Source organism: Melanotaenia boesemani, chromosome 21, assembly GCF_017639745.1.
Source record: "Melanotaenia boesemani isolate fMelBoe1 chromosome 21, fMelBoe1.pri, whole genome shotgun sequence".
Classification (NCBI taxonomy): Eukaryota; Metazoa; Chordata; class Actinopteri; order Atheriniformes; family Melanotaeniidae; genus Melanotaenia; species Melanotaenia boesemani.
In genome coordinates, this window is record NC_055702.1 from 3,282,867 (window position 1) to 3,306,915 (window position 24,049).

At 39.9% G+C, this 24,049-nt stretch overlaps 1 protein-coding gene across 1 annotated transcript in view; it reads right to left on the reverse strand.

The window, feature by feature from the left end:
- aatkb (apoptosis-associated tyrosine kinase b) overlaps window positions 1-24,049 on the reverse strand; it is a 60,517-nt gene that overhangs the window by 24,511 nt on the left and 11,957 nt on the right. The window contains exon 2 of the mRNA XM_041974759.1: window positions 2,069-2,202. Coding sequence (XP_041830693.1) covers window positions 2,069-2,202 — 134 coding nt within the window. The remainder of the gene's footprint in view (window positions 1-2,068; window positions 2,203-24,049) is intronic.

A 24,049-nucleotide genomic window follows, 5' to 3' on the forward strand; every position in this document is an offset into this window, starting at 1 on the left:
AGAGGCTTGTAGTAAAGACAAAAGGTGTAATGAGCTGCATTATAAAAGCATTCCCATATTAAGTCTCACCCTAAAATAAATTGTTCAGATATTATGTTCTCTCAGAGCAGCAATCCAAAGCTCAGATATTTATTCTACATTTACATTGATAATAATAATAAAAAAAGGCTTGAATCAAATCCGATCTGTTCTTTACTTATTTAAAGTAAAAAGCTGTGAACACAGGTCAGTTAGCTTTTTTAAGTGTGATTTTACATATGTTGCTAATAAGCTAATGCTAACATGCTACGTTAATTAGCAAATAACATTTTCATTCCCATCTTTTTACCTATAAACAGTTGGCAGCCCTGGCTTACATGGACCAGTTCCCTAAATGTTAGCTTCATGCTAGGTGAGATCCCTAAATGTTAGCTTCATGCTAGGTGAGAACCCTAAATGTTAGCTTCATGCTAGGTGAGATCCCTAAATGTTAGCTTCATGCTAGGTGAGATCCCTAAATGTTAGCTTCATGCTGTGAGATCCCTAAATGTTAGCTTCATGCTAGGTGAGATCCCTAAATGTTAGCTTCATGCTAGGTGAGATCCCTAAATGTTAGCTTCATGCTGTGAGATCCCTAAATGTTAGCTTCATGCTGTGAGATCCCTAAATGTTAGCTTCATGCTAGGTGAGATCCCTAAATGTTAGCTTCATGCTAGGTGAGATCCCTAAATGTTAGCTTCATGCTAGGTGAGATCCCTAAATGTTAGCTTCATGCTGTGAGATCCCTAAATGTTAGCTTCATGCTAGGTGAGATCCCTAAATGTTAGCTTCATGCTAGGTGAGATCCCTAAATGTTAGCTTCATGCTAGGTGAGATCCCTAAATGTTAGCTTCATGCTAGGTGAGAATGTAGAAAAAATAGAGAATGTCAGAGCTTGGTGGGATTAAAAGAGGACTTTCATACACGATCCTCAAATCCAAATCTTCTTTTTACACTTTGATAATAACTTTGTGTTTATTTCTGCCCAAATGAGTCATATGTTTGTTTGTTAGCAGTGTGTCTCTAAAAAGTGTACTACAAAACACTTTTTTTCTAATCCAAGTAGTTTATAGTAGAAGCCAGGCTGAGCTTGTTCTGGGAAAACAGCTGCTCATTCCATGTTGACATTAACATTTGTCAAGAGCTTTCTGCTCTGTGTAAGTACAACCATTTAGTGTGGCAAGGAAAGAGACTCACCTCTATAAATCATTTTGATGCATGCCCAATTATCACTTTAAGTTAACAGTGTGGTTTTAGTAACTTGACTAATTGAGGTCAGATGGTTCTCCAAACCTTGAATGGCGTGCTAAACGTTCCTGCTGACCATGCAGAGTAAATGTGTGGTGGATGGAAGGTAAATGTCATCTCTGGTTTACCGTATTTCCACAGCAGCTGCTGAGACAAGAAGCGTTGTAATTTTTCTACTAAAGGCAGAGAAGAAGAAGGTTGTTTCCAGAATGTAAATAATGCAGCAGCTTTTTTATATTCTAAATTTATGCGTGGAAATGCAGTGTACACCGAGCTTGGGGAGAAATGCAGCTAAGTTTGTTGTAACACACTCCTCAAGGCAGCGAGTTTTAGCTTCAGCAGCCTTCAGTGCTTTCACTGACACTGAATAAAGTCATAGCAACATATTCAAGGTTTTTGTCCAGTGAGTACACACACACACACACAAACACACACCACCCTCCTTTTCTGCTGTCCCAATTCGTTGCTTTGACCCATTTCAGTGCTGCTACATCTACAAGATGGTCGTAAAAAAGCTGCAGGGCTGCACAAACATCGACTTCACCCGCTTTGTTTGCTGTTCTTCTTACCTCCCAAACACACATCTCTAAAAATGGCTGAGGACATTGTCATGGACGTCAGTGAGAAGTTTCAAGGAATGCTATTTGCAGCATCGCTCATGGGCAGAGAGAATGAGAGTGCACATCCCTTTGAAAGACTTCATAAAAATGGATGTTGTGTGTGCTGAGGTGCATCAGTTCTTCCCCACACTTTAAGCTTCATGTGGAGAAACTATGCTGTGCATGTCTGAGAGGAGGCCCACCTTGAAGCCAATCTTTCCTTTCTTGCAACAGAGGCAGGCCAGCATGAGGAAGACGAAGGTAAAGAGACCAGAGAAGGAGATGGCAACCACAGCCAGGGAGGATGACCAGGACAGCTCACTCAGTGGAGCACCATCTGGAGGACACAGAGAGACAAACACAGGAGCGTAAACCATGGGATTATTACAGTAGAAGTGACATGAGAGATGCAGGATTATAGCATCAAACTGAGGTTTTTGTGCTGGGTTTTGATCTCGCTGCTGTTTCAGGAGATTTTAAATAGATTCACATGTTTGATTCGTGTTTTTGCTGGAAATTAAATGCTTTGAAACATGGTCATGCAGTTTTTACTCAGAACACAATGAATGAGTGATAAGCCTCTGCAGAGCTCAGCAGCCCCACCACACACACACCACAAACACAAACACATCCAAATGGATTTTTATTACATTTTCATACTGCTTCACAGGGCCGGGAGGGGGTTTGTAAATAAATAAATGGCCTTATGTTAATTCACTCAAGTAAATGTAAATGTTCTATAATAAGAATTCAGATTGATGATTAATGAAGTTTTATCATGTTGCTAGAGTAAGTGTTATATTGCAGCAGCCCAGAAACACACTTATGGGGAAAAATACAAGAAAAATAAAGGCAGAGATTAACATCTGCAGGATGTCTTAAATAAAAATCAAAGACCCTTTAATCAAATCTAAATATGTATAAGAGACAAAGTGGGTGAGTCCACACCGTTTGTCACTATTTTCACATATTCATACCTCTTTGATTTTATTTTAACAATGTCAGCTTCATCATTGCTCAGCAGACACCAACCATCCCGGGTTTGTTTGTGTTTTGCTTTCTGATTGAATTCAGCTAATATACATAAACGTCTGTCTAAAGCACGACTCAGACCAGAGTTACTATCTTTAGTTCTGTTTATTTGGTTAAAACTGTTTTATTTGTTAATATTAAATTTGATGTTACACATACTTGTCACTTGTTCCAGGAGCAAAAGGAGGAAAAGAACATCACTTCCTGTATTGATAGAATTTGTCCTGGTTAATGAATTCCCTGGAAGGGTTCAAGTATCGGTGGGGGGATTATTTAAGTTTACTGTGAATGAGTAACTTAACTGTAGGTTGAATTTATGTAAAAGACTCACCTGTCAAGTGGTAGGAGCTTAGGAAACCATTTTGTTAGCAGGACTTGAGGTTACATAAGGCTGGCCTTTGGTCTGTTAGGAGGGTCAGATTAATGTAGCAGGTTGCATGTGAGATTTAAGTTTGGTTTGTTAGATTTCAGTTATGTTTAGTTGGTTAAAGGTAACCGTTAAGTGACATTATGTTTCCTTGTGTTTTCTCATTTGTATTTTGTTCAAAAATGCACCTTCAAAAAATTAATTCTTGTCATTTTGTCTATTTCCATCTTTCAGCCACTCTGGTCTTTCAGCACAGTATATTTATTCTTTTTGGTAATAATTTCATATTATACAATGCAATGGCTGTGTTTTCCATTTAAACTAATATTCCTCTCTGAATGCTAAACAAAGTTTTAAGGTGATCAGCACATAAATTATTAATTTGGCTTTGTTGAAATTAGTGGGAATTACGTTAAACAAATTAATCAAGTGAAACAATCCAGAAACAACTAATTTCATCAGCTGCAGCTGGTGGCCTGTTCGTATCCACAGTCATAGCTTTTATTTTTTATTGTTGCATGGATGAAGACAGTTTCTTGGTTCCTCCTGTGGAGGCAAAACATAACAAACAAAATGATGAAGGAGATAAAGCAGACAGTTGCAGGCTGAAGCAAATGCTCGGATAACGTCCACATTTTTTTACCAACAAAAAAATCAACACAAGGAAAAATTACATTAAATATATTAAATATTTTACAAGGCAAATTAATCAACCATTTAAACCAATGTTAGTTATATAACCTCTCCAGATATCTCATGCATCATTATGAAAAACAAGCTTATAATCATTGTATATACATATTTAAACACATATTATTTTTTTACATTTACTCTAAAGTTTTACACCCATAACAGTAAAATCTACTAATTCACTAAATTAGAGTAAATAATTTTATATTATGTTTTTGCTTTTTTTAAGGTTGTTATAATTAAAATGACCATAGTGCTGAAACTCATAACAGTTGGACCAACCTGGTCATTTGAACTGTTTTCTCAGAATACACCACCAGTCAAAGGTTTGGACACACTTTCTCATTAAATGTAATGTCCAAACGTTTCTACTTCTCTCTCACAGGGGACTGGTCAGGATTTGGTTTTAAAAACGATGATTAGTGTTCCCGTCATAACACCATAAACAAAACAGCATTTCACAGCTTCCCACATTATGATGTTTTAAAGATGTTGACAAATGTTTCTCTTTGATGTTTTCTGAGTCTGATGTGAAGGGCGATGATGGCCCTTTGGTCCAGTATCTTGTCAGCAGCCAGGTTCTTTCTGTCTTAATTAGGCAGAGGCAGAAGACTGATAGGAAATTTGTGGACAAGACAGTCATGGGCATCCAAGCAGTCTGGGAATCTAAAACCAGAAGGCAATGAGGATTCCTTTTTTCTAATTTAAATGAAGCAACCCAACATTGAGAGTAAGAGACAATGTGCACCACAACATGCAGAAATCACCTTAATGTGGGAGGGTAGTGCATGATTTTTCACTGTTTATTGGAGGCTAAACAACAGAGTTGGTAGTTTAATTAAAAGTGAGATGTAGACGTAAACAGGATGTGCTCTTAATGCAGATACAGTCCCTCCATTCTCTAACAATGCTCTCTGATGAGCTGCTTTCTGCAGTAATTTCCTCTTGGCTGCTCACTCTGAGCAGCAGAAGTGTTGATGGTCTGAATTGTACAATATGCACAATGGCTCCGTGCACGTTGTCTAATCTCACAGATAAAATCTCATCCCCAGTCATTTTACATTGGCTTCCGAAATGCAACGGTTACCAAGGAAACAGATAGGATGGACAGCCATGCAGGGCGATGCGTAAGTCTCTCACAGCGATTCCTGCCAGCAGCAGTGCCACCCAGCCACATACACACATACATGTGAACACACACACACATGAAGTGATTCCTGGTGCCAGTTTGTGCTGATCCTCTGAAAGCTGCTGCAGCCGGCTCTCCTGAGTATCAGGCTCTTAGTATAATTGGACAGAGAGCAAACACTGTTGTTTAGGAGGGCGTCTGGCAGAACGTGCAGGGAGCAGAGAATAGTTTTTAAAAATGAACAAAATAAATAAGATGTAAGTTTAACTGAAAAACAGGGTTAGCTGCTCAGCGTACGGGAGTTTAGAACTTGGCGTGTGTCCATTAACCCTGCAATGTGATGCCTTGTGCAGAGCAGTGGGAGGACGGGGTGAAGAAGCCAGCTTGCTAAATCGGTCAACAACCATTTAGTGCTCTGCAAAGCTACACAAGAACATTCAGATTTAATGACTCTTTATTTGTCTGGGGATAATTATGGAGGGCAGAGGCATAGTCTTACTATGTTGTGGTTTATGTACAACTCCCACCTCACCCATGAGGATGAATCCAGTATTAATACTTGAGGAACAAACTCCTGTCTACACACAAAAGCCTTTAAGTCTTGTCAGTACATTAGAGTATAATAAACCTGTGCAAAAATATGTGTGGGACAGATTGTAACATTTAATAATAATCAAAATTTAAGATTTCGTAAAGCTCTTATGAGTGTATCCAAAGCCTGATGTGTCAGGTTTTTCTGTATGATTAAGTTCAGCTGTTTTAAAAAAAAAAAACCTTCTATATTTTGCAGAAGACTCCTTAAGTAGTAACCAAAGAAATCATCTCTCTAAAATGTGTAGACATTGTGAGAGGGCCCACTTAAAGGCCAACTTTGTGTTTTCTAAACCCTTGGACGCTTTTCATCCCTAAACCTAAACCTAAGCAGCTGGAAGATGATTGACATCATGTCTGTAACTCCATCACTGATCACCCTCGAACATAAAACATCTCTTTAATCTGCTGAAACTGTCTTATATTTGTGTGTGTGATGGAAGTGCTGTTAGAATCCATAAACTGTGTATCACTCCACTAAAGAAAAGGAAGGAAAAAGTGTTTTCCAGTTGTCCGCATGTTTTTCTAAACATGCAAGCAACCTGGTTGCTATGACAACATTGAAAGCTGAGATCTGAGGCACTCTCAGGGGATCATAGAGATGTCCTCAAGGCAGAGGAAAGATATCATCTCACGGGAAGTGCTGCCACAAAGCCCCCTCCCTGTGGGACATGTCGAACACTCCTCTTCATCCCACATCTTCTGTGGGCATCTTGACCAGATGCATATGCCTCCTGAACTTCCTACTCCCATGATGACTGAGCTCCTCGTCTTCATTTTAGCTGCTTGTATTTGTAATTTCATGCTGTCAGTCATAACCTAAAGCGCAGGGCCAGAAAATTAGAGAACAAATCAGTTGGTAAAATGGCAGTATTTAAGTCAGTTCTCTAAAACAGACCAGGTCAGTTTCTGCATCATTGGGGTGTCAAACTTGTTTTAGTTCAGGTCTCTGGATGGGCTGGACCAATAAAATAACAGCATATAAACTATAAATAATCAAAACTCCAAATTTATAGCTTTCTTTTTTAGACATCCTTTTTTATTTATTTACTTTGTTTTTGTATTTATTTATCTGTTCATTCATTAATGTATTAATTTAATAAAATTAATAAATTTTTACATGTAAATATTTATTTAAATCAACAAACATGAGTCCTATTGATAACTTTAAAAAAAGAGGAATATCTCCTCTGTAAGAACTTATTTTCAATTAAACTGACACAATTTCTCTTCTAAACCATAGTATGTTTAAGTAACTTAAGACAATATAAAAGCAGAAATCATGTATACTTAGAACATTGTTTTCACCAGGGTAAAAAAAATAGGAATTATTTTTTCGGTACCATAACTACAGACAAAATCTTGAATCAAATGCTGACATGAGAGTGGACATAACTGAGAGGCAAATTTATCTGGATGCAGTTTGCAGTTTTTGCCACTAGATATAAGCTCTCAAACTTTTCCCCCGTATCAACATTCTTTTCACAAAACTCCTCAAAGTGTCCAAAGCAGGCTGGTTAAGAGGTGCAGTAGTGTTAGCAGGAATTCGCTAACATCTGATCGAATGGGTGAGTTTCTATTAAGGAAGAAGAGGAAAAGTGTGAAGGTGCAAGAGGATGAGGAGAGGAAGGAGGATGATTGTTGAATTGATGTGATGATGCTGAACAGGTCTGAGGCCTGTCACAAACGGTTTGATTACAAAGGTATTAGGCAGGAAACACATAAATGTAGCTGGTTGTTGTGTTTTCCTCGGTTTCTGTGTACAATCAATACAACTGACTGCTGATTCTAATGAAACACAGAGGACTCTCCTTTCTTTAATGAACCCAGGTCCAAAGTGACAAATGTCTCCTGTTAAAAGTAGTTTATCCCCCCAGAGGTCTTTGTTATGCACACACACACACACAGATTGAAGAGATAAAGGAGAACATGTTTGGAGATGGTGCATTTTTCTCTGCTCCACCAGCAGCTTCAGCACCACGTCGCTCTCAGCCAATCAGAGATGGAAGCCTTTTTTTAGCTGTCCGAGGCAGAAAGCTGAAGAACATGTTGATGACTAAATCATGAAAAGGTGAGTGTGAGGAGACAAATCGCAGAAATATCCCTACCTCCATCTATCCACTAATCCATCCATCCATCCATCCATCCATTCATCCATCCTATCCTAGCAATTATCAGGCGAGAGTCTGAAAATCCCTCATCTGATAATTTAACAACTTGATGTGAACATTGCGGCATTTCTGACTGTCAGCATCATAAAGGAAACACCACCAGACCGTGTGGTAAAACCAAATACTGGTACTGCTCCATAAGGAGACAGGTTTACAGACATAACAGTGTTATGTTTGTAAAATAAAAATGGAGTCAGAGCTGGCTGGATATTAGCTTAGTTTAGCAACAGCTGGTTGCCTGGCAACCTCACAGTGATGTCTCCACATCATCTAGGATATTTATGTCCAGTCTCCAGAAAAAAAATATATAAACAAGATATAACTTTACAGCAGGACTGCAACATTTGGAGTTCTTTTGGTTTGTGAGGTTAATTTTAATGATCTTTCCTTTTTTAGCATTTATGCACATATCTGTGCATGCTCGTTCACAGATATGTGTACACGGACCAGCAACGTTTCTCCATCTTCTATTGTCTACTTGACTTAATGTATTGGGTTGCTGCTATGTGATTGGCTAATTAAATATTTTTGTTAACAAGCAATTGAACAGGTGGACCTAATAAAGTGGACAGTGAGTGCATGTTAAATTATGCAAAGCTTCTCTTGTTATGAGCATGGTTTGATGAGCATGAGAGGGTTTCAGACCCTCTGACACAAAACAAGGGAAAATGGTAATTTTATTGGAATAGACAGGTGTAAGTATCTGGTGTAACTTGACTTGTCAGATAGGCCCATAGTGAGGCTGGCACATCAGGGAGTCAGATTACAGCTGACAGACTGATGTTCCTGGATGTGTCTGTCCATGTTTTTAACTCTGCAGCCTCCCTGAACATAAAACTCAGCCATCAGTCTATCACCGCGGCTGCATTCAGATAAGCCGACTTGTTGTCATGAGCAGTTTTAAGCCCAAAGGGTCACCGTCCCCTGTCTAGTTAGCAGTGCTGCTTTGACTCTTTTCCTGAGCCTACTGCTCATATCCCTTTGAGGAGGAAGTTTAAACAAAGCACTGCTGACACCCTTCACCCATCATCAGCCTGGGTGAGCATCCACAGCAGAATTATCTAAAGCTCAGCAGAGAGAAAGGTCCACCTGAAGGGCTGGAAAATGGCCAGAGTGAAGATTTTGCACAGTGATCCTAGTTAAGGATGAAAGAAGATGAGGGAGAGGGGACTGTCTAAATGGGTAGCCAGTTTGATATAATCAGCCTCATCGGGCCCTTAAAAAGGCTGAACTTAATATTTAGAATAATTAGTCACAGAGCCTGTAAGTGAAGGGATGAGAGGATGGGAATGTTAATAAATCAGGATTTCTGTCAGTTCACACACAGACTGATGTTTAGGATGAGAACAGGATCAGAAACATGGAGCATTTTCTATGAGATGCAAATGTGTCCTCCAGCTTTTCTAAAGGTCACTCTTCTACACATACATCAAACTGAGGACACCTGAACTTTCTCCTACATCACGCATGCCTCATTTAATATTCCTCCTGAATAATAAGTCCGGTTCTTTCAGCCTGTGTCTCTCATATGGCTAAACTTTAGGTAAATGATTAATCTAACCAAGAGTCCAGACACTTGACAGGCAACCGACCAGCCACTGACGGATGCTCTACAGACTGCAGATCCTCTTGTTTTTTTGTTTTTTGTTTCTCCTCTGAGAAAACAAAGGTATACCGTCATTTTTATATATCACTTAGGGGATCTTTAGATCCTCAAATGCAAAAAAAATTTATGATAATGCATAACATCTTGCCAAACACAATAGAAAATCCTAACAGTTGTAGATGTAGATATAGTTTTTTTAATCTGTTTGACGCATGGCTACAGGGTGGTTTGGTTAGAAATGTCACCTCACAGGAAAACATGTTCTGGTTCAAATTTTCTCTCCGGGTACTCCGGCTTCTTCCCACAGCTAAAAAAAAAATGCATGTTAAGTGAACTGATTATTGTAAACTGACTCCAGGGGTGAGGACGAGTGGTTGTTTGTCTCTGTAATGGCTGGTGACCTGTCCAGGGTGCATCTCACCGTTTCCTGACAGCAGCTGAGACAGGTTAATATCCACAGTGTCAATTATGAGCTGGTAACTCGTCTGTAGGTTGTTTTCTTTTGGTCTGCGTTCACTCACTCATGTTTTTAATAATTATTTTAACTGTGGGAACAGAATAAAAAGTAAGTTTTTATGAATTTTGGTCACATTCTTTAAAGGATTTACATGTTCTTTGTGATATTTATATTACTAAAACATCTTGCTGGATTTGGGTACTAACATCACTTGCTTAGGATGAAATAGCATCATGGTTCAGACTAAAACTTTCCAACTTTAAAACTCTTTGCTTCTGACAAATTTTGATGGCTCCATTTCCTGGAGCCACTTTTACCCTAAAGCCTCCCGAGGCTGGAAAACCACGCTTCACACTTCATTTTCAACTTCAAGGAAAAAGGCCTTGGTTTCCACTGCAGAGGTTGTAAACAGGGTCACATGATCAGAAGCAGATACAATCAATACAAACGCCTCACAGTAAGATATGCATGGATGTGTTTGTGTGCCAAGGCGGTGACAGGGACAAAGCTGGTGCTCTCACGGTCAACACGGCCGCTGTATCAGAAAAATGCTGGCGCTGGTAAAATAAATCATCCCTCCTCCTCTGTCCTCCCCCACCCTGCTGCTGACACCATCATCCCATCAGAGGCTGAGAGAGATGGAGGGCAGCATGACAACAGGAAGACTCATCATCCTGAAGGAAAAAAAAAACAGCAACAGAAGAGGCAGAAAATGATGGAGACAGGAGGAAAAACAGATGGGTGGAGGGGGAGCTGCAGGTGGTTAAACAAACCCATTTGGGATGCATGAAGCTGATGATCTGATCATGAACAATCTGATCAGACTTCTGGTTTTTCTTGCGAGCAAACAGACAAACATAAAGGCCGACAACAACAGCAGCCTCAGTGCACATGTGATTCATCACCAACACCAAATGCTCTGATTCAAAGTAGATGTAAAACAATAAATAAATAAAATAAATACTTGAAAATCATACGTTTCCATGGTGACATCTTCTTTGAAAATCCAGTTCAGGCTCATTCAAATGCTCATGCATCCTGTGCTAAGCCAAAAACAACACTTTCCATCACCAGAAGGATTATTAACCCTCTGCACACAAACTGGAAAACCACAGCCCAACGTCTATCACCTGGAGGTCTGACAGTCTCACCTGAGCAGCTGTAGGACAACCTGCAGCTCAGTCTGACATCAGAATATAGCTTCAACAATAAAACAATAAAAACCGCATAATTATCAAACAATCTTTTCCAAACTACCTAAAACTGAAACAAATTCTCCTAAAAGCCATCCTAAAGCCTAAAAAACAACCTTTTCATGAAGTAAAGCAAAGGAAAGAACCTGGTATCTCAGAAATACCAACAACACAACCAACACCAGCATGTCATCGAAAACCACCACTCTGGAGACGCGATGACACCAGGACCACCTGAGAGCCCAATTTACAGTTTCCATGCTGGTTTGTAGCCAGCGACTTTATTCATGCTCACTTCTTTCTGTTTCAACCACCAAAACTCCGACTCCAGCCTCATGTTCTTCCTGCTTTCCGGTTTTTCGACCCACACAGAGCAACATTTATTTCCACAATGTTTACCTTTTCATGAGGATGGAAGGATTTCTATTCCCAATATTGCATTTAGAGAATGTGAGTAAGAAAAGACAAATGAAATTTTTTTAGTGGTTTTGCATTTCGAAGAATACGACGCGCTTTAGGTGGATTCAAACAACTTTTCTAACGACCAACAGAAAAGTTGCACAAACAGCTTTTTGTGGGAGGCACATTTTTCTTGTTCTTTTTCTTTTTGGTTCTTGTTGATTCACCATTGTCTTTCTATTTATACTTTCACAAATTTGTCCATATTTTGCTATCAGAATAGAAAAATATCAGTCATATTTGTCATTGGGAACCACTAGAACTACTGCATGGTTCACTGACATGATAATGAACTTAGGGGGGTTTACACCAGTCGTCTGGTTGGGGTCCCTGTTTGTCTGGTGTGAATGCACAACTGAACCCTGATGCAGATCAAATTAGCGAACTCTGCTCTGCCTAAAAACAAAGGTCTCAGTCGGCTCCAAGTGGACCAAAAGCAGGAAGTGGACTACAACGCAAGATCGACCCTCTTTGATCTCATGTGGTGGAAACAGAAGTTGTTGAAGAGCAAGTTACTTGTTCATGGTTTTTCTTCCATCCATTCATCCATCCATCCATCCATCCAGCCATCCATCCATCCATTATCAACACCGCTTCATCCGTGAAGGGTTGTGGGGAAGCCGGAGCCTAAGCCAATCATCAATAATTTATCATGTATGCCCCTTCTGACAAGGACAGAAACACATTATTTAAAAGGTCCAATTCATTTGAATAGTGCAGTGTGAAAGCAACTTGAACCAAAAAAATGTTGAGACCCCCAAATGTACCAAGTCACACTATTAGGTGACAGTCATCATCATCACCCCTGATTGATTGTGGTTTCCTGCAGGTTAGGAGGATGGTAACTCTACTCTGTACCATCCAGCAACATCCAGATACAGGAAATGACATCCTCCGTTGTCATGGAGACTGCCTTATATTCTAAGAAAAGTAGGGTAAAGTAATTTGAGAAAATTTTAAAAACATTCCTGTTACTTTTTCTCTCTCGACTTCTAAGTTATTCTACAACAGTCATTTTTGTTGCTATGTAAAAAATGTCTTATTGGACTGAAACATGGCAGATTGACCAGAAGGGCGAGAGTCAGTCCCTACAGATCTGTTACTATGAGCTCACTCTGTTCTGCTGGCAGACAAGATGATGCCCCCTGAAATGAACGCCCGAGCCAGCTCTCCCCTTTGCCCATACAGTGAAATAATGTGAGTCAGCTAATTTAAAGCATCTATTTATAGCTCTATGACTCACAAATGCATACATTTTAGGTCTATGTGCTGTAATTAAGGAGTAATTAATAGCTCTGTCTCCATAGAAACCATCTTTTCCTCTTCTAAAACACTATAGAGGGAAATAATATATGAATCCAAATAAAATCCAGATGACTCAGCTTTCCGCCAGCACTTAAATGCACCATATATTTGTGGATGCGCGAGGAGCTGTGAGGGTGTAAAAGGAATCTAATGCACATGCTACACAAATGTGATCGTATCTGTGCACGTCTGGCCTGTGCACGTGCACTGAACAATCTGTGTGCTCAGGAAGCTTTTTAAACATGTTGAGGGTAAAACTTTGCATGTAAAATATTCATATCTGTGCAGTTTGTAATAATTTATACATGTTTAGAGGGATTAATATGCATGTGTGGATTTTTTAACACACTTGTAACTGTTATGAGACTAATTTAACTCCACAGATGACGTCTCATCCGGCTGCTCTGAAGCACGAAGTGAAAACAATCACAGTGTGGATCATCACACAGAGGATGAGGAGGATTAGCCGTTCACATCATGTGGGAATCCTTCCTTCCATCCATATGCAGGCAGGCTGCCCACACTGTAAGCTAATAACACAGGAAGCTGCTAACCAAGAAACCTGAGTCCTCTGAGCAGATTTGTTTTCTGTGTTCAGAAACTCTGAGGAAACCTCTCGGATCGCCGGCTCTTCTGCTGTGAGGAGTTTTGTTTGTGTAGGAATGAGCTGGGTGTTGCTCAGCATGCAGCTTCCTCCTCTCCTCCCCAAACCGCCCTCCATCAGCTCAGTATCGTCTGGTTTCTTCAGCTCGAAGAGTCAGACGAGCTCATCAGACATCCCTCCATTTCCCTCATCTTTCTTTACCTCTCATTTTCATTCCATCTTTCTCAATTTAATCATCTTTTTTATTGTCTTAAATTCTACTTTTTCATCTTCAATCTTTCCTTTTTGTCTCATTACTCACCTTATTTTTCTCTTCATTCATAATGTCTGCTTCCTGTCTTCTTTTGTCCTGCTTTTACCTTTACTTGCATTCTCTCTTCTTTTATTTCTCTCTTTACTTATTTCTTTTTCCCTCACTTGCCACTTTTTGTTAATTTCTCTTTCTTTTGTCAATCTCTACATTCCTCCCCCGTTCCATTCCTCTTTCCTACCCTTGTCTCTCCTTTCTGTCCATTTTTTCCCTCTTTCCCTCCTTCCTTGTCCTCCTCTCTGACTTCCTTTCCACCCTCCCTTTTTCTACCCTTTCTTAAGTTTTTCTCTCCTTTATCCTAATTATCCCTTCATCCTTTCTCTCTCCCTTTGTCCCGGTTTACCTTCTCAGGTTTTTCCTGTCGATCTTTAACCATGTTGTCTTTCTTTCCCTTTTCTTTTTCTTCTTTTTATTCTCTTCCTTCTGTCCTCCTCACCTAATCCTCCTCTAGTTTTCTGCTTTGATGGATCTAAAATAAAGTTTTAAGGAGTTAATATTGAATTTCTTTGACACTGATTTGAGGATGATATTTTCCTCTGAAAGCTCACGCAGGGTCATTTCTAAGCTTCAATGTCTCTTGTGGGGATTTATACTTTTATTTGAAGCTCTGACATGAATGTTTACACTCGTTTATGAGCTGAGGCGTGCGTCAACGTGTCTGCGGCCACACGCTGAGCTTTATGTGTGTGTGATCTGTTAAAGGTCACAACACAGAGAAAACCAGCGGTGTCAGTCCCTCCCTCTGACCTCCCGTCAAAACACAAGCGAATGTCACTTCTTTGTTTGCCCTCATTCTTCCTGCCCTTTCTCTTAATACCTCGCCGTCCCCCGGGATGACGGGATTTTTGTGGGTTTCTGTTGGTGTGGTTATTCTGTTTGGTGATAACAGCAGTAGTGTTCTTCTCTGTGGGAGAAACAGGCAAACTGCTGGGAGGATTTTCAGTTTAAGAAGCGATGTCGAGGGCAGATTAAGCTTCTGTGTTGGCTGATCATATTACACAGGGATGTGAATTTTAATGTCATTGTGCTTTGAGGATGGAAATTAAATGTTTATCCCCAAATGCCCAGAGGACACCTGTCTGAATCAATGAACCTGTGCAGATTCTTTTCTTTCAAAGTTTCTGAAAAAATCAAATCTGAATGTTTTTTTTCTCAATCATACAGTATTTCTCTGTGTGGGAGCCAACATATGTACTTCTTTGGATCTTTAAATATTCAGTGAGCAGCTTCAGTGAGCAGAGTAATTGTCAAGATGTCAGCTAGAGAATATCATTCAGTGTGTGTTTGCAGAGAAAGCCTGGCATTTATCAAGTCCTTGTAGCCGGGAGCTAGCGCAGACGCAGGGGGATTGTTGGTCTCTTAAGTGTGCAGTTTGTGTGTATCTGCAGCTACGCTATGACCAGCGAAGCGTGAAAATACAAGACTAGATGTAGATGCGGGACAGTATGCACCAATACCATTAAAGCAGCGAGAGATGAAAGTTTGCAAAGCAAAGAGCGAAAAATGTTGGGATGTTAATGGTTCACCTGCATGAACCTCGCAGCGCAGAGAGTAAAATGCGCCCTGCTGTTTGAGGCTCTTATCTGGATGAATCATCTCAGCCGGAGAGGCTTAATGAAGCAGAAAATCCAACTCATCACACATCAGACAGTTATTCCTCCTTCCTCCTCAGTCTTCCTCACAAAGAGCTTCCCTGCATCTTTCTTTTTAAACCCAGATTTGGGTTTTGCACCCGTGTTTTCTGGTCTGTGAGTGGATGATTCTTCAGAGGCCACTGGAGCAGAATGAATCTCTCCATCTCTGCTGGCTCTGACTGCACGTGCTCAGATGTGGCATCTCATCACCATGCAGTGGCTGTTACGTAACACAGAGGCAGCTGATTACAGCTCACACTCAAAGATGTATTTTCATGAAAAGTAGAATTTGTGCAAAATAATAGAAGCAACTCAAAGGGAATGTGCACCATTAAATACGTTTTTGTTTTCATCGTAAACATTATATGACCTCGTTGTTATGAAAAAAACAATCTATTAAAATAAAATTTTTATTTTTCTAAACTTTGTGGTATAAAAACGTCCCAAAGCAAAATGTCTTCATGTGCAACACGTAACCAGGACTCTGCTGGAGAAGCTTCAGCTTTTCAAAAGACTATTTTTTCCTGTTTGCTCTGGTTTATTCTTACAGTAATTCTTGACCCCACGATGGTCCACAGCTACTGAAGCTACAAACTGTCCTTTGTTTGTGAGCCAGTCCAGTTTCTGGGAGCTTTTACTGGTGGAAAGATTTTTATCTTGGTTGCAGTTTGAACAGTGAGGATGAGCCAAATAGAGGGATCTGTTTTTAGGCTTCTAGAAATCCAGGACTTCTGTAATTTTTCAGCAGAAAGCATCATTCCTGACCTCTAGTGAAGGTTGCCAGGAACTGGATTTTAATATTTTAATAGTTTGTTTTTATCCAAAAATAGATTTAAAAAGGAGTATGCATAAATCTTAAAGGGTGATAGAAACAAAAGGAAAAACACAAAAGCATTGAGCACTGTTCGAGGCTACTTTGATATATCCTGCTTGACTTATTTCTACACGATGCCTCCAAACTCAAATGTCAATTTGCCTGATGGTTGAAGAAGCACAATTCCACATTTTACCCAGAGGCCAACAACACAAAGAGCTAAAAGATGCTAAAGCTTAAAAAGCCGAGAAGACCTGCAGAGATGAGGGTGGTAATCATCTGGTTTTTCATCCCTTCATATGAAAATTTCTCATTAATAAATCCTCAATCTCTGGATCCATTTTTTAAAATAAAATATTACTATTTAATTGTATGTTTCAATCAACATTCATCAGCCACTTTATCAGGTCCAGCTTGCTAGAACCAGGTCAGACCCCCTTTTTAATCCTGGTGTGATAGATGGAAGCAGGTGGTGGAAACCTTCCTCAGAGGTTTTCTCCATATTAACATGACAGCATCACACAGTTGCTGCAGGTTTGTCGCCTGCATCCATGATGAGAATCTCCCGTTCCACCACATCCCAAAGCTGCTCTACTGGACTGAGATCTGGTGGCTGTGGAGGCCGTTGGAGTCCAGTGAACTCATCGTCATGTTCTAGAAAGCAGGTGGAGATGATCTGAGCTTTCTGACATGGTGCATTATCCTGCTGGAAGTAGCATCAGAAGATGCTCCACTGTGGTCATAAAGGGATGGACATGGTCAGCAACAATACTCAGGTAGGCTGTGCTGGTTAAACCAGGCCATGTTGGTACTAAGGGGCCCAGGCAAGGCAGGATGGATCCATGTTTTCATGATGTTTTTAACAAACTCTGATGCTACCATCTGAATGTGGAGCTGAAATGTAGACTCATCTGTTATTCTATTGTCCAGTGTTGGTGAGTGTGTGTGAATTGTAGCCTCAGTTTCCTGTTCTTAGCTGGCAGGAGGCACCGGGTGTGTCTTCTGCTGCTGTAGCCCATCTGCTTCAAGGGTGGACGTGATGTGTGTTCAGAGATGCTGTTCTGCAGACCTTGGTTGGAACCAGTGCTGATTGGACTTCCTGTTGCCTTTCTATCATCTCCAACCAGTCTGTCCATTCTCCTCTGACCTCTGACACCAACAAGCCACATTCACGGTCACTAAAATCTCCGTTCATCCTCATTCTGCTTCATTCAAGTAAAGTGCTGTTATGAGAAGAAGAGGTATCTTGTCACATGCTGCTATGATTTAACAGATTACATCTTAGATTCTAGTTGTGGCTGTGAATATTGGAGCATGTTTTTGCTGAATGAACAATGCAGCAAAAGGCAAATAAGATCCAAACTTTGAGTGTTTTTATATAACAAGAAACTAAAGCATTTGTTTCAGATATACAAAAGAAAAAACAACACTGACACATCACCAGCTCCGTTTCTAGTGAGTTCTAACTACTTCATCCTCTCCCAACACAAGACAACAGAGCTTGGACTACTTCTGATGAGTTAAACCAGCCAAACTATCATGGAGAAAGCAAAGAAACAACCAGTGTTACTACATGCAGCTGAGGCCAACCCTGTCCGGAAATGCCAGGGTTACTGGCAGACCTCTGGAGAAGCCGACCCATCGAACGTGTGCTTGTGTGCTGGCATTCTTCTCGTTTTACCCCCACACATTTGCGTAAAAGCAGCTTTTAACTAATCAAGTGTCTTCATTTTAAAAAGCCGGCATGTGGAGAACCAGACTTTGGAGCATCTCTTCACAAACCACATCTTTCCTTTCATGTATTAATGGGAGATGCTGGCGGGGCTTGTGGTACGCGTCCACCATGATTATGCATGATCACAGCGAGCGGACGCTCTCTAAAGTGGCCCCCATGTTTTCCACCGGTTTCGGAGCACGGTTGTCAAGGAGACACTTTTAGTATATCAGTTTGCCTCATTTCAGTCTTTGGCTTCATGAAAATGTCTTTAAGGCTGAGAGCATGATGTATTTGAAGTGCTTTTAGCCAGAAATTGCTCCTGAAATGACTATTTCCTGTTCAGGACTGGAACAAAAACAGGAAACATGATAAAAATGTAGGATTTTACTTTTTCATGCTTTTTTTTCATGCTTTTAGTGTTTTATGTAAAGCACTTTGAATAGTCTTGTACATGAATTGTGTTACACAAATAAACTCGCCTTGTCTTGCCTAAACGTGCACCATGCTACTTTATTTCACTCTGATCTGGTCTCATACTCCGTGTTTAAAGTGATTTTTCCTTTTTTTAGAGACATGAGTGGACTGTCCTTGTGAAGCACATGTGCTGCCAGACGGGACATTTTACAGAGCTTTTATCGGGACATGCTGTGTACTCACACCTCTGTTAACACCCTGTAAAACCAAACATTAGTAACACTTCACAGTACAGAACAAAAAGACAGTGTGAGCGGAAGTACAGTACAAAATCAACCAGTCATTACAAGTCTAATAAAAGCTCATCACATTTGACTGTTTAAAGGATTAATTCAGAAATGTGTCAGTAAAAGTCAACTATTTGCTTCCATTTCTTTCCATCTAGTCTCTTTTTGATGTTTTTAGTAGGATGCGGTGGCTTTTTGTCTATTTGTGGGTTTTTTCTTTGTGGTTTATTTGTTCCTCTTTCTTTGTCTCATTGTCGTCCTTCTGTGTGTCTTTATAATTCTTGGTGATCACTGCATTTCTGTTTTTGTAGTGTTGTTTCTGTTTATTCATGTCTTGTAGAAGTTTGTCCATTTGTGGTCTCCATCTTTTTGTGGTTCTGTCTTTGTGTTTTCTCTCTTCCTCATTGTAATATTTTTTAAAGTATTTTCTGTGTCTTCATGTTCTTTTTGTGTCTGTCTAGGATCTCTTTGGTTCTTCTTGTGTCTCTATATGCATATTTTTATTCTTTTCAGTGTCTCAGTCTGATGTCTGGTTGGCTTTTGCATAATTTTTATTCAGTTTGCCTTTTTCCATGAGTTTTTTGTTTATATATAATTTATGTAAATTTTTGTGTTTGTTTTTCAAATGTTTTGTCTCTTTGTGTTTTTTATGTATCTTTGTGGAATTGTTTTAGATCTTGCATTACATAGATAATTTCCGCTGTAGCCAAGGATTGGACTGACAAGGTTCCCACCTTCGAGCACCACCCAATTTGCAGTGAACCCGACCTCGAAGTTCAACCCTGCAGGTGGTGAGTTTACTTGGAGGTGGAAACCTGTGGCTTCGTCAAGCTGGGCCCAGCTGAGCATCCCGTCCCCAGCAAGCTCCCCTCCCAGGCTTGGCTCTATTAACGTGCACCAGTTTCCCTTATCTGGGCAAAGTATCTGATTTATCCTGGTGTCAGTCCATCAAGGTCTTTGAATCGCTCTTAGTCTGACCTCTCCCCTGAGACCATTTTGGCTTGAGAGACCAAGACAAAGTCCTCAGGTTCATGGAGGTACTCAGACTTCTCTATTACAGTAAGGTAGTAATTCACAGAGGTAGAAAATGGATGGATGGAAGATGAATAATCATTGTAGTTTCACTCTTTCTGCATCTGGATGGTGCTCAGGTTTGTTAGTTTGTCTTATTTTAAATGTCTTATTAATGGCGGTGCCAGCTTATTCTTCAGTGTTGTTATTTCCCCCCTTTTCCTGTGCTTTACGTGCCATTTTCTCCTTTATATAACACTGTTCTTTACATGCATGGTCAGTAAAGTGGCAGCTGCAGCTCTGACAGCGTTCCAGCTGTCTGCTGACTGGAGGGTCAGCATTTCACCCCTGGCTGCCCTATATGTCTTAGTCTATGTGTCTTTATGTATTTTAGTTCTTGTGTGAACAGCAAAGAAAAAGGAGCCACACATCCTGAAGGCCTGTAACAGACGAAGAAGAGCTGTGTGAGTGTTTGTGTGTGTTTGAATGTGCCTTGTTATGTAAAAGAGCTCTGATGGGGCCAACAATATAAATACAGTTCATTCACTTTTACCATTTATTCTTTTAATGAAACTAATATCAAGAGGACCATTGCTGCAAGTCTGACTGTTAATGGCTTGATTGGGGAACACTGATACAAACCAGAATGACTGGCATTCTAAATGTTGGACGAGCTCATCTGTGACTGAGAAGAGGCGGGAAACGGCTACCAGAAACTAGAGCAAACACCCACACATGCACCCACACACCAACGACACAGATGCTCTCTTTTAAAACCTCTTTTCCTTCTCTCTCTCTGTCTCTCTCTCTCTCATACTATCAGGATTTCCACCACCAGCAGCACATTATACATCATGTAGTGGATGCATAAGGAAATGAGCATCTGCTTACTGTAGATTGTCTCTGCACATCACAACATGAACATCCAAAGTTCTGCAGCATTTCCGCTTGCAGCCTCCACAGCTCAAGTGTAGATGGAAATAAAACATTCAAGACTCGTTTCATTCTTTCATTCAGACCTTGATTGATGCGCTGAATGACGCTGATCCTGTGAGATGTGTTGCCATGGGGACAAGGTGGTGGAGAACCTGCTGTGTTGCATCTACTGATCCATATGGAGGCTAGTGAGTCGAGTCAGCTTCAGGTTAGCCGCCTTCCAGAGCAAACGTGGATCAGTAGATCTTCTCAGAAGCATTAGGTGGACAAAAAGAAGCTCTCCATGTTAAGTGTGAAAGGATTTGTGATTTTCACAGAAAAGGTTCTGGAAATGTTAGTTTTTCCACCAAGGCTGCTCTTTGTCACCAATTCTGTTCATAACTTTTATGGAGCCACACACTATATGTGAAAAACTATGACAACTACTATCTCTTCCTTAGCTTAAAAATACAATATGAGATAAATACCCGAAATTAAAATAAATACCAAAGAAAAAAAAAAGAAGAGCAAAAGACTCAAGTTTGGAGTCATAAAAGATTAAATCCCATTTGGATGACCCCCCTCCTCTTCCTCTTTGACATTTGTCTCTGCATACTGTATGTTCGAGTTTGATGATGAAATCACAAGTTTTCAACTGGAAGAGGTTAAAATGGACTTCCAGGGAATGTTTCTAGGCTGGGAGAAGCACAGGGAGTGTATTACAGCTGCTTTTAAGTTCAACTCCTATGTTTGGTTGTTGGTTTACAACCTGAAACAGATCAAACTGGTTTCTCCTTAATGTTGCTGCAGTATCGTTTTGGAAATGAATTAAGGCCGTGCAGCTCAGAACTGAGATATTTTGCACGTTGCAAAGGGTAGGTCACTTTAGTAGGACCATGCAGCATCAGCTCTTATTTACTCGCTGAAATCTAAATGAAATCTTGTGGCCATGCAACTGCAGAAATTAAGAAAGGAGCTTCAAGCCACTAAAAATCCTGATACGGTTTAAGGAGTCATCTAGAGACGAACTGAAATGCAGGAATAACGTTGGGGATGATTTTGCCCCTTGTTTTGCCTCTCAGGCAGCATGCAGGTTGTCCTACGGCAGGCGGGGCCGAAAGCAGTGAAGGAGATGCGGGAAAAATTACCTCCATGTCACCTGCATCGTTACAGAAAAAATAGACTCTGACATAACTATTACATAAGAGTCTGTTTTCATCCTCAATCAAAGACACTTTGAGGTGACTTTCACTGTTTTCTTTAACTTATCTGAGGTTTTTTTTTTCACAGATTATTTTGGGACATCTATTTTTTCATTGCTTGGCCACATGTGTAGATTAGGATGCTCCGAGCTGTCACAGCAGGTGAATTACACCAGAATGTACATCCTAGAAAGAGCTGTGCTGGACCACAAGCCCGTTCAGCTGAGGTTAACGGAATTATTTTTTGTTGAGGGTTATAAATTACAAACAGAAAAATGGTTTATTTTATGCCGCTTTGTTTAAAACTGAAGGAAGTTTTGTTGCCTGTATTTTATAGAAATAGAGTATAATTGCTCCTTTTCAGGTTTCTAATATTTCTGTGACTAAAATGTGCTGCTGCAGTTTAGGTTAACATACACGATTATTTCTGGGTGTTTCAGCTCTTAATGAGACAGAAGAAGAGCAGCAGATTCTGACCTGATGGAGGAAGAAGATCACGGTTGTTTAGTTGCTGAGCTTACTGAGTTGCAGAAGGTTTTAAAGGTGGAAGAGGTTAAAGTAGTTAAAACAGAGTTAAGCCTAAAATGAACCTTTTGTTTCATTGTTCGTGCTCGAGGCTTCATGCTGGGTCTCAGTTTGAATCAGACTGCTGCCATCAGTCAGAGGATCACACGAACTCCAGCTTCATTAACAGCTTTAATTTTCAAGATTTTTAGAATAATTCTCAGGTCACAGAAAAGTTCCTGGAGGCATCAATGGCTGAATGCATGTAGACGGAAATCGTCTAAGAGATCCGACTTTCATTCTCATCAAAGCTAAAAATCAGGAAAAAGGAAAAATCTACATTTTCTTGGGAATTTGGAAGCACTGAGACGTTTTATACATGATTTATTAACTAAGAACGACTCAGACTTTTAACTACGCTCTCTGTTGCAGCTCTACTCTGCCCTTCATCCTCAACTGGTTGTTTTAGAAACTGAATATTATTTCCTGCTAGTTTTGCACCATTTTGTGACATAAGATGCCGGAATAGCTGTGCTGTGAGTGAATGAGCTGCATCCAGACTGATTACAGTCTCATTTCCTTTTGCTCATTCTAGTCAAAGCTCTAACATACATGTAAATGATTTGGAGTCCACTTGTCAAACATTTTTCAGTCTTTCTTCATCAGAGAAGTTAAACACAGAACAACTCTGTCCAGTTTGTGTTACTCATTAATTAGCACAGACTTTTTTTTTTTCCTAAATGTGTGCTAACTGGAACCGACATTTAATCCCAGAAAATAATTTGAAAATATGCTTTTATGCATCTAGAGAGCACCTGTTATATTATAAAACACATAATAATATGTTGTATAATCATAATAATCATAAAGATTTAACATTTTATTATATTATATTATATCATTATCATAATTGTTATAATTGTCATTATTAAATTAAATTAAATTAAATTAAATTAAATTAAATTAAATTAAATTAAATTAAATTAAATTAAATTAAATTGCAGTGGTCACATAAACCTTAAGGCACTTGAAAAAAAAGAAGAAATTTTATATACACACACACACACACACAAGAATAAAAATGGAGGGGACAACTGGTTAAAACATTAAAATAAAAAAGCATAAGAAACAAAATATATGGGAAAAAGTCCTCCAAGCTTTAGGGACTCGAACTGATTTCCTCTCCCTCTGCTGACTCCTCCTCTTCCTCCCATCCCTCTTCCTCCTCTCTGCTTCAGCATGCACTCGGACTCTGAAAGCAGTCGCCCCATTTTGCAGCCAGCTAAGTGGAGCAGGATTAAAAAGGATCAATATCACTGTGTATTGACTGCAGCCAGTCAGTGCTCATCTGTTGACTCCAGGAGTTCAGCGATCAGCTTCTCACGTGCAAACAGACTAAACAGAGCGATGATAAGTGGATGTTTCAGTTCACAGCAAATCAATCTGCCATTACCGACTCAGCTGAGAGGCTAAAAGGGAACCAGGAAATGGTCCCGTTCCTACCTGCTTGCAGTTATAACCCTAAAAAATGTATGAAACTGTACTTTGCTTGATTTGATCTGGTGAATTGTTTATTTTTATAGGGTTGCATAAAAATGACAGCGTTTAGTTACACTGACTGTGAATCAGTCGAAGTAACTGCAGCCACTTCAGATACGGCCCCCCTGTCAGGAGGATTTCTCTTCTTTTCCAGAAGTGAAAGGAGGAAGGGAAGCTCTGGATCAGATCAGATTCACAAAGAGCATCAGAAGTGTTACGGATGCCGCAAGAAT